Source organism: Berghia stephanieae, chromosome 1 (assembly GCF_034508935.2).
Source record: "Berghia stephanieae isolate SIO BIC M18660-M18661 chromosome 1, UCSD_Bste_1.3, whole genome shotgun sequence".
Classification (NCBI taxonomy): domain Eukaryota; kingdom Metazoa; phylum Mollusca; class Gastropoda; order Nudibranchia; family Aeolidiidae; genus Berghia; species Berghia stephanieae.
Window position 1 is genome coordinate 26,384,971 of NC_088360.1, and position 12,214 is coordinate 26,397,184.

Consider the following 12,214-nt stretch of genomic DNA (forward strand, 5'->3'; position numbering starts at 1 on the left):
GTGGTCACACTTCATAATGATAGAGGCCCGTGGTTACTTTTCGTGGTTCTGATTTGTTGGTATTTTATGAATGGCATGATAATAATTATTCTAATATCTGCCTTCCGAATTACTGTATTTTCTCTACTGTCTTAGGCATAATAACTGAAAGCATTAAATACGCTTTTAGTCCCCCAAATATTGTGATTTGTTGTACTATAATAGATAACATGGAGCTAATAAAGAAATTCCTATTGTGTGGATGCATTGTTTATTTAATGACATTGTGTGATCTGATAGTTAATGTAAATACGGTAATGGTGGATTCGCCTTTCGGCAAAATACAAGGCGCCAAGAAGACGGATAAGATTACTGGACAATCTTATCTCTCCTTTAAAGGAATTCCCTACGCCAAACCTCCACTGGGCGATCTCAGGTTTACCAAACCACAACCACATCCTAAGATTGGTGAGTTGTTTAAAAAAAATTATACTCGAATCAACAACAAATACAAAAAAAAAGGAATAAAAAATTACATATATTTAAAGACAAACAAATGAAAAACCAAAACCAAAACAAAAGAAAACATCTAAACAAAACAAAAACGGAACAACTAATAAAAATATAAGAAAAAGAAAAAGAAACAAACAAAATACCCCAACAAAAACAAGCCAAAAGCAATAACAAATAAAGAAACAAACAAAATACCCCAACAAAAACAAGCCAAAAGCAATAACAAATAAAGAAACAAACAAAATACCCCAACAAAAACAAGCCAAAAGCAATAACAAATAAAGAAACAAACAAAAATTGAATTGATTTTCTTTACTATACTTATCATTATTATTATCATCATCATCATCATCATCATCATCATCATCATCATCATCATCATCATCATCATCATCATCATCCTCATCGTCATCATCATCATCATCATCATCATCATCATTATCATCATCATCACCACCACCATCTTCTTCACTACTACCACGCTACTACAACTAACACTATTACTGCTGCTGCTACTATTACACTGTTGCATAGCGCTAGGATGTCCCGCCTTGAAAAATACAAGCGATGATGAGCATGTTTAGTGAACGGATGAACTGATTGCAAAACTCTTTCCACGGTACTGAGTCCTTGATTACGGTACATTACAAACTTTACCTTAAAACTCGACTCAGGTATGAAAGAGTCCCAGGTATTTATTAAGTTTATTTTCTACAACACAATAAGTCCAACAACATCAATAAAACAATGATATACTACTACTACTACTACTACTACTACTACTACTACTACTACTACTACTACTACTACTACTACTACTACTACTACTACTGCTGCTGCTGCTACTAGTACTACTACTACTACTACTACTACTACTACTACTACTACTACTACTACTACTACTACTACTACTTACTACTACTACCTACTACTACTACCACTACTACTACTACTACTACTACTACTACTACTACTACTACTACTACTACTACTACTACTACTTACGACTACTACTACTACTACTACTACTACTACTACTACTACTACTATACTACTACTACTACTATATACTATTATATTATTATTATTATTATTACTTTTATTATTATTATTATTATTATTATTATTATTATTATTATTATTATTATTATTATTATTATTTAGATATTATTATTATTATTTTTATTATTTACTAAACAAATTTTGATTTAAAGTTCCTCTAATGGTAAGTTATAACTATTAAAGTTCTCTGCAGCATCCAGCGATGGTTTAAAATACAATACTTTATTATCAGTTATACACGTACATGGTAGGCCTTTAGACCAATATAGAAACAATTTTACCCTCACCAGCATCATACATCAATCAGTATGACATTTCCTTGACCTGTGTCCCCCGTAAGATAATAACAACGTATGCATTCATATTCTGTTGTTTAAGCCATAACCTTTCGGCACATGACCTTTGCATTAGGAAGACCATTATAACAACTCCAGGAATCTTCACTAATATTGTAGGTACGGTACGGTGTGTGAGAATGCGAGAGTTTCTGTTTTTAGAATCTCTATCATCATCATTATCCTAGCTTCGCCCAAATAACCGGGTTATGTCCACTATTAGGCTTTGTAATTTTAGATATGACATATCATTCCCTTTATCTCTGTTCAGTGAGTGCAAAGCTGGTCCCATGAACTAGTTGTAGATGTTATATAATCACATAATATATTATATGGTTGTGGTAGTGGTATATGTATAACACTCGCCATCGGACGGGAAGGTCCAGGGTTCGAGTCCCGCTCTGAGCGGCTCATGCATAGTTGAGTCATTGGAAAAGGCTCTTTACTCACATTCTCTCACCTTGCTCAGGTCAAAACTGAGCACCTGCTTTAATTTTTTTTAAATCTTAAGTTTCAAGAATTACATTGCAAGTCAGATTTTTGGTGGCCCAGAAATCAGTTAATTAAATGTGTCTTTAAAAAAAATAATAAATGTATTATTATTATTAATATATTTTTTTTTTTTGGTCTTATAATCGACGAAGGTTTTTGAAATTCCCATTCAGTTTTCCTCTTTACATTGGACCCATCCACTAATAATTGCCAGTGAACACAGTTCAATATTCCCCTTTAAAATGGTAAAACCATTTAGTTAAAATTGCAAAACATAATTTGGTTTCGATTAGCAAGAGAAGAAATCAGTATCTAAGCAGTGTGTCTCAAAATTTATGACTCTTCTTTCTTTCATGTTAGTAGATTTCCCTCAACCCTACCTATGCTAATATTATTATTATAATATGCAGTTAAAAGGGGAATATTTGGCCTTGTATAATTAATACGAATTGGATTTTAGAATCCCTTCGCATTAGAGAGATTGAATGACCAATCCCTGTTTCCCTTCACGTTATGGTGAGATCACAGAAGATCAAAGAAAGGGGAGGTCACTGGTCACTCACGTTTGATAACTGTGTCAAACTTGTTTTTTTTAAAATATATTATAATATGTCCCGTGGACTTAAATTCTGATATATTATGTCATCATAACTACTCCAACCTGTTTCGCAGAGCTATTGGTATTTCAAGTCAAAGGGAAATATACATTATTTTTCAAAAATTCACGAACTGTGTGTAGTAACTCGCTTCTTCTGTTTGGTTCCTTGGTGTAATGACGTAATGATTTATATATATATATATATATATATATATATATATATATATATATATATATATATATATATATATATATAAATCATTACGTCATTGCACCAAGGAACCAATATATATAAATATATATATATATTATATATATATATATATATATATATATATATATATATATATATTATTGGAGGTACCAATTGGTAGAACGCACGCTTTACTCCACACACGGTAATGATACTTTGAAGCTCTATATAAATGTACATATATTATATTATTATATTATATACAAAGGGGGTATTATGCAGGGCGCATTATTGAAGTAATCAGTCGAGAGTTTATTTTAGGCAAACGGAATCGTCGTCAAATTTAGATTAAATAAATTATTTAAGTAAAGTAGGCACTGATATAAGACAATAAGGGGTAGTGTCTTCGCCTCGTTATCATGGGGTACTTGGTTCACAACCTACTAGCTGTGTTTGTGGCCTTGAGAACGTCATCTCGCTCTAGCTCAAGGGCACTCTTCTTAGGGTGACATCAAGAGCTGTCGTTAAAATTGAGCTTTTATATAACCCAATATCCACTAAACGTGCTCAAAGCGCTTTACAAGGAGTCCCTGGTCAACAGCAGCATTTAACATGTAGGACGGGACATGACGCCTGTTAGGCGATATTACAATTTTTCGGACAAAGACAACGCTGTTCACGGCCAGGTACTCATTTTACACCCGAGTACGGTGAGAGAATGTGAGTAAAGAGCCTTTTCCAAGGACTCAACTATGCGCCGAGCGCGAGGCTCGAACCCATGACCTTCCGATCCGAAAGCGAGGGTCATACCACTCCACCACATAGCACGTTACTCGAGGATAAATTTACCAATAAAGTTAAAAGCGAAAGTACTTTTAAAAAGATAATTTTCAAAAGTGATAAGAATAAATATGCCTTAAGAAACACAAACAAGAGACCATTCAGTGACGCGACAGAATATTCGAGATCGCGTCATTTTCTGCAAGGAAGTCCAAGAAATTAGATCAGTTTTGGGGCATAAGCCATCAATACACTTCAACAGTCATGACGTCTATTCTCTTGAAATGACGCATGGTTACTTAGTAACTGGCTCTAAGCTATCGGAACAATGGCCGACGCCCTTATGAAATATTTCTCCGACGAGCATAAAAGTGTATCCAGAGGAGAAAAACATTATAAATATGATCATGTTTTGAATTTTATACATTCTGATCACATGACATATGAAAAGTTCTAGCCAGCATGAAGAATAAAAAAGTACCAATTTTCTTTGTTTAGAACCACGTTGCTCGCCGTTTGCTGGGCGACGTGACATCAGACTATTGAATCCAATTGCCGCGCGCATGTGCGTCTTCTGCTGATTTATCGATGAGAAAAGGAATGAGCAGCAGGCTAATGTCGTTTCTCTCTGTCTGTTTATTTGTTTGTTTGTTTGTTTGTTTGTTTTTATTTGCTTTTGTTTGTCTCTGTTTTGCTGACACATTTTTATTAATTGACCATTATTCTGAACCTAGAAAATAACGGAGATGGCGGTAAGGTAACTTAATTTCATGAATTAAATATACAGCCAAATACGTTTTTCTTTTTAATCGTACCGAACAATCCCGAACCCCTTGGCAGGGCTTTGTCTATCATAAATTCTCCCAAATTTGATTTGAAAGTATAAATATTGAATTAATCTCGCATCCCCTCATAAGAGAAAGAATAGCATTTCGGACTGGTCTCTCATATTTAAAATTCGAATCCTTCCATTGAAAAAGTAGCAAACACCTAACCACAGACGAATAATTTTCTGCTAGCTCTAAATTACTATTACTAAGCTACTTGTCACTTCTTGGAGTGCAGATGACATTATAAAATTCCATCGTAACCTGGATTAAAGCTCAAGTCCTCCGAGTATCAAACCAATCTCACATGAACGAATCATTGGATCTTCAAGATAATATTTTGTAGAGAAATAACGTAGCAGTACTAACGAGAAAATCGAAATCGATAAAGAGATCAGTTAGTTTTGTTTCTTATGAAATGCACATGTTATCTACTCTAAATCAATTTGGCTGACATGAAGTCAACTGTTAAGTTGAAATGTGTTTTAAATACTAGATTTATACTCTCTCCCACACAAACACAAAAACACACACACACATACACACACACACACACACACACAATTTAGACAAGATATTTTATCATAAATTTGTTTTGGCCAGGCATGCGATTTAAAAACAAACAAACAACCAATCCACGCTTTTCTCATTTTCCTTCAACAGTGGAGACATTTGATGCAACCAAAGACGATAAAATCATCTGCCCTCATCCTGACTCCGCGACAATTGGCGAAAAGGATTTTACAGAGGATTGTTTAATTTTAAATATTTACACCAAAAGCATAGACAAAGCCAATGATTCGAAGAAAGTTTTGGTTTTTATTCACGGCGGAGGTTTTAGACTGGCCTTCAGTACATTTCACGATCCAAAATCCTTTGTTATAACTCAAGACGTTGTTGTTGTCACTGTGAATTACAGAATTGGTATTTTGGGATTTCTCAGCCTGGAGAACGAGGCGGCCCTAGGAAATTATGGTCTTTGGGATCAACAACTCGCCATTAAATGGGTCAAAGACAACATCCGGGCATTTGGCGGAGACCCTGATGACATTACAATTGCAGGAGAATCGGCAGGTGCTGCATCAGTAGGATTACAAATCATTTCGCCTCGTAATAAGGGACTATTTTCCAAGGCGTATGCACAAAGTGGCACGGGGACATCGAATTTTGCCATATCATTCAATGCTCAAAGCCACGCCTTGTCTGTCGCCAAGTCTACAGGCTGTTGGGGAAAATCCATTGACGATTACATTAATGTGAAAGAAAGCACTACTGTAATAGATTGCTTGAGGAATGTCCCATTTGCTGCATTAACCGCATTCAGTGGTTATTCATTGATTGATGTTCAATTCACACCGCGGGTGGATGGTGACTTTATTCCAGATTTGCCGGCCAAGCTTATCGTTGACGAAGAATATCTCGATTCCATTGGCTTTTATGAGCGTACCTATTTAACTGGATTCAATAACAACGAGGCCGTATCCTCTGACGGCTACTTACAGTCAATTAAAATGGTTGTGTCCATGGACCAGGGGCCATCAGATGAGGAAAAACAAACCACTTTGAAGTCATATCTTAAACGTATCGAAAATAATCACATTAAATCAAGGCTCGGAGAAGCAGCTTCATCTGACAAAAATGCATCAAATGCCATTAATAGATTTTATAAAAGGAGGTTTTTGGATGAACGTGCCTTCGTTGAAATGACGACAGACGTGGGCTATTTCCTCCCTTCCATTGATCTCCTAAGGGCTGCATCGAAACGCAAAACTTGCAATTCTTACCTGATATATTTCAACTATTTTCCAAACTTCATGAAAGGTTCTCACACTGGTACACCACACGGAGCAGACCTTCTTTTCTGGTTTGACATGGACACGAGCAATCTTGAAAAATTAATCCACGCTGGGATGCAAGAGGATTTGAATGAAGAAGATTTAGAGGTTAAAAAGATGTTCTCTTCTCTCATTGGAGAATTTATTCGTTCAGGGTGAGTTAATATTTTCATTCCTTCTTTACATACGAATTATTTTTTTCACATCTCACGTGTTAAATTCCAATATCACATCTTAAAAAGAACCAGCACGGCTTAACTGTGGAGGAATTGCTGACAGTTTGTTGTGTTATCTGATTAAATCATCAACTCTGTTCTTTGTTGTTGTTGTTGTGCTTGTTGTTGTTGTTTTTGTTTTTAAGGGTTTTTAGCCGCTTGCGACTCATTTAAGTAATTTCAGCGCCAGTATCGTCAACTCCAACCATAATGTTAGAATGTATGTCTTATTATGCACAAGAAAAACAACAATGACATTTTGTAGGTAATTTTAATGATTATTTTTTTTTAAATTGTGAATAGCAAAAAATAGTTATATAACTCATAGAAGATATGACAAAGTTTAATTTCCTTCAAAAAAGAATTCCCACCCGCTCAAGATATCCGTCGGTCAGTAATTGTTCTTAGAAGTTAAAATCTGCTATGCAGATAGAATAATTATTGAAACGAATATATTATGTTGAGGTATCTATTCGTGCAATACAAGTTATATTGAGACGGTCAGTGACCAGGTAGGGAATACTCCCAAAACTCTCGCTTCGGCGTTCTGTCCTTTGGTACGATGCTTTACACACATGATTCCATAGGCATTGGTGTGAATGAATCTCTGGTCATAGACGGTGAGGAATATGACCAGAGCGCTGTACAAAAAGGACGCTGGATGAGCATTTTTCTCACTGGTAAATCCATGGACATCCAAAAATGTTCATTTTACGTTATATCATATTTTTTTTCATATCTGTTAAAACCTCGTTTTGTCTGCATTCATTTTCAGAAATCCTGAGCATGCTCTGAAAGACTATATTTCGTGCAGTTGGCCGAGATACGATGTCAGCAATCCTCGGTACCTGAATTTCAACGACAAGCCATGGATTGGAAGTTTTCTGGAGAAAGACAAACAAGATCTCTGGTTGCACACCGTGCCAAATTTGATGGGAACTTTAGATGCGGAAAACACTAACACCCAATGCGGCATCAATGGTGTCCCATTTTTAGCACCTTCCCCATACATTCTAGTTTTCCTTTTTGGGCTGTTTTCTATTATTACTTCCCGCTTTTTATTCTGATTTGGTTAAATATTATTCAACAATTTCAAAATGGCAGCGATGTCTACATACGCTGTTTCGGAGAAAAAAAATGACGCAAAAAATATTTTTATCTTAATATTAGTGTCCATTCAAAATTAACCGATTTATTAATCAAAATGTTAATTTTAGTGTCGATGTTTATGCATTTTAAACATTTTATATATCCATGTTCTAATTATCCAATTGAATGGAATGTGTACATTTAAACGAGATACTCTAGCTTCTAGCATTACTTTTCTAGTCTGTGGCCATTGATCTCTATGACAGCCTGGATGATTCCCGTTTATTAGATTGATTATTTTATTCCTTTATAAAGAATGTTTATTATTTTATTCCTTTATAAAGAATGTTTATTAGATTGATTATTTTATTCCTTTATAAAGAATTCCTAAGCAAGAACCATTGATATACTTGGGGGTAGAGGAGGGATAGGAAATTATCGACACCAGTGACGGGATTATATCAGTTCTCCTCTGTTCAGACACTCCCCTGTGTCTCTTTTATCCCTCAATATCATTTCCAAATCACCCTCCTCCCCCCCCCCCCCCCCCTGGTACATTGGGTTTGTCTGGGGTCTTTTGTTGATTGAGATAGATGGCCAGATCGTTGTTTCCTTTTAATTGAAGATGCTATTTTACTCATGTAAATAAACTCTGTGTGTAATTACGCCATCATTAATTGTCAATATTATGTACATATAGAGATGGATGGCCAGATCGTTGTTTCCTTTAATTGTAGATGCTATTTTACTCATGTAAATAAACTCTGTGTGTAATTACGCCATAATTATATTGTCAATATTATGTACATATAGAGATAGATGGCCAGATTGTTGTTTCCTTTTAATTGAAGATGCTATTTTACTCATGTAAATAAACTCTTTGTGTAATTACACTAACATTTATTGTCAATATTATGTACATATATACATCATTACAATAGGGAAAACATCAAACCCTCTACTCTTTTGTTTCTTAACTCCTTGGGAGTGTGTATGGAACCAATCCATCGGAGTACTAAAAATTAATAGGTTACATAAAGATGGCATAACTATTTTAGTAGCAGGATGTATAGGTATATTCTTAGTACTACGGGATGTAAAAGAGCGAGGATGGATGATCTTTATTGACGACCGGCATATATTTAGACTAGAAAATGAGATGCAGTCACTTCTAAAGTAGAAGATGAATTACACAAGTTCTGTATCCAGGCCTCCGGAAGAGTAGTTTTACATTTCCAATGAAATAGGAACCAGTTTTTAACAGCAACATTTTCTTCCCGATTTGAGTGTATATTTCTTGGTGGGGGTCCCATGTTTGTGTTTGGGTGAAAATCTGAAAAGGCGTGTTTGAAACAGTGCCAGGCAAAGCAGGGAGAAACATAGAAGAAAAAATCATCCCAAAATTCAACCTGTCCCGTCTGGGGATCGAACCCCATACCTCCTGATTACCGGTTTGACGTGTTACCATAACACAGCAGAGGTCAACCCGATAGTTGGAACGACTTAACTTAACTCACTCAACCCTAATACCCACTATATTATCCGTAGTTTACCCGGGTTACTTTTACGCCCATGTCTATTGATTACATTTCTTTTGAGACAAATTATAGGCGTATCTAGTATCACAGGTAATGATTTTAGTTTTTACATGTTAATGATATTTGAATACAACTATCTATCTATGTACATGCTTATTTTTATTACATTTTTTCCAATTTTGAAAAGTAGCAAACATCTCTAGGACTGAGTGAGTTAACTTAATGCCTACATATTCTTCACACAGGTACGCAGTTTCCGCTGGATTGACGAGAACAGTCTTGGGTATAGGGAGGGGTTTTTCATCACGAAACGTTCCTGGTCATGTAGACGTCTACGGCTTCTTTCTTTCCTTTCTTTCCTTTTAAAAAATTGTTTATTACTGTTAAATGTGTCATATTTACATATATATTTTACTTACTATTAAATTATTATACTAATCTCATCACTTCCATAAAAAACAAAACAAATAAATAAATAAAAACATATATTTAATATAGCGCATATATTCCGCTTGTAGTTAAATTGAAGCTTACATTCATTTTCACATTATTATCAATGAATTTAAATTTAATGTCGTAAACTTGAGTGATTTCTCATTTTTTAAAACGAAAAACATCTTTGTATTATTATGTAGATTTCTATATCATTCGACTAACCCGTAACACATCAAAAGCCAGACATTGTGAGACACAGACCAAGAAACTTACATTTTACCTTTTTCAAAAAGATAAGGAGTCACTCAATCTAAATACATCCCACTTGTACATTAATTTGCTGATGGGCACGGGTGTGTTCAGACAATCCAGTTTTACTCGCACGGAGAGTGGAGAGAAAAATAAAGACAAAGGAGGTAACTGTATTAATTAGCAGACACGTGATGTCTTAAAGAATGGATAGCGTCCCTTGTAATTTATCATATTATCTCTGGGTCAATCCGCTAAGATCAAAATGACATACTTGACTGTTAAACGCTTATAACTTTTAAACCAGAGATGGTCCTTCTGAGATACACATTAAAGTAGTTTCTCTGAAAATTTCAGAGCAAAATATGTTTGCACTCAAAAGTTAGAGCTCCCCAAAAAACAGTTATTGGCCTCGATTGTTTACAAAAGCTGCCATTTTCTTATACTGATTCACTTCCTGTCGTCTGCTGCGTTTGAGAGATAACTTCGTCAATCCACATCAAAACTTTACATCTTTATATCTTACAATACATTCCATTTATGGAAGTTATTTTTGTTTTACATTATTCAATTAATTGGCGTTTTCATGTCCATGCATTCATTTTATAATTTACAATTCTCTTCCTTTTTTTTCCGATTGATTTTTCACTGCTGATTTTGACGTTTTTCATCCTTTGACTTACGTCTGTCCAATTTCGGGGAACGGGGGAGCGGAAGTTTTTAAAATCACCTATTTTCGATCATTTTAATTAAACACTAATACACCACCTCAAACATTTATCAATCCATATCTCTGCTTTTATGAGGTCTATTTTCATTTTGAAAAGTTCAAAGTGAACAACTAAATGACGCCGATTCAGTGGTGTATTTGGTCTATCTACATGTGAATAAATATTTAATTGTCGACTTTTCCAAAATTCCAATAGGTCATTCATTTGCATGGTCGTGGTCTATTTTTCCTTGATTTCAACTGTTTCAGCTCTAAACTATACCTTTCACTCTCAATAAATAATTTTTTTTTCTGTTTGCAATGTATTACAGAGATGTTGAATTACCACATATGTAAAACTTTCAAAGTTATATCTGAGGCCGTTTCTGAATTATACTTGATTATCCATTGGGTTGCTGTGTTTTGGTCACATATTTTCCTAGATGATAGAGTTAGAGGGAGAATGACGAGAAATGAGTTGCCACTTAATTAAGGAAAAAAATTGTCGTATCTATTTTACTTACCTTCTTTGTTGACTTTTTAATAAAAAGTACATTATTCTCATTTTCGAATGTTTTCAAATTGGAGAAAAGATGAGAATGTCTCGTTTACCCAGAGGGCCATTTTTTTTTTTTGCTTCACACTTCTCAAAGAAAGACCGCGAAAAGTGGAGGCGGTTCGGCTGGTCCTTGAAAGCTCACAAATGCAACTTTAAACGCATAAGAGTGCTGGGAGTAGCTACAAATAGGTAAAGGAGCGGTGGTTTGCAACTTTAAACACATAAGAGTTCTGGGAGTACAAATAGTGAAAAGCAGTAGTTTTCGCTATTTGTAGTGGTAGTACAAATAACCACTTCGTTTAATTAAACCTAAGGACAGCGAGAGAGTGTGAGTAAAGAGCCTTTTTTAAGGACTCAACTGTCAAGGGAATTAATCATTGGTATTTGTACACCCTATGTTATATTCTTGAGTTGCATCCCTTGAGTAGTGCATTGAAAACGAGTACATGGCTGTTACTAGTGTTTTTTTTTTCCGTCCTGTCGTGTCCCGCCCCGCGTGTTAAGTGTTGCTGTTGGCTGCATAAGCGGTGTAAAGAACTTTGAGCACGATTGCTTGGCTCGGCGCATAGTTGAGTCCTCGGTAAAAAGGTTCTTTACTCACATTACTCACCGTAATCAGATGTCCGTTAGTAGTCTTTTCTCCGTCCTGTCGTGTCCCGCTCTGCATGTTAAGTGTTGTGGTCGGCTGCAGACGCGTTGTAAAGAGCTTTGAGCACGTTACTGGATATGTTGGCGAGAATAATAATAACAGTAATAGTAGTAGTAGTAGTAGTAGTAGTAATAATAATAATAATAATAATAATAAT

The 12,214-nt window shown here is 35.2% G+C and overlaps 1 protein-coding gene across 1 annotated transcript; it reads left to right on the forward strand.

Moving 5' to 3' along the window:
* LOC144971051 (cocaine esterase-like) lies at window positions 1-11,413 on the forward strand. Its single transcript, XM_078911385.1, has 3 exons — window positions 1-447; window positions 5,443-6,769; window positions 7,605-11,413. The coding sequence occupies exons 1-3, from the start codon at window positions 210-212 to the stop codon at window positions 7,894-7,896; spliced, it is 1,857 nt and encodes a 618-aa protein (XP_078767511.1). The 5' UTR covers window positions 1-209; the 3' UTR covers window positions 7,897-11,413.
* The last annotated feature ends 801 nt before the right edge of the window (window positions 11,414-12,214 follow it).

Bases quoted from the DNA above. Each gene is read 5' to 3' on its own strand.
- LOC144971051 (XM_078911385.1), top strand. From the start codon at position 210: ATGGAGCTAATAAAGAAATTCCTATTGTGTGGATGCATTGTTTATTTA. The intron at 448-5,442 runs GTGAGTTGTTTA...TTCCTTCAACAG, and splicing joins ACAACCACATCCTAAGATTG to TGGAGACATTTGATGCAACC. The intron at 6,770-7,604 runs GTGAGTTAATAT...ATTCATTTTCAG, and splicing joins GGAGAATTTATTCGTTCAGG to AAATCCTGAGCATGCTCTGA.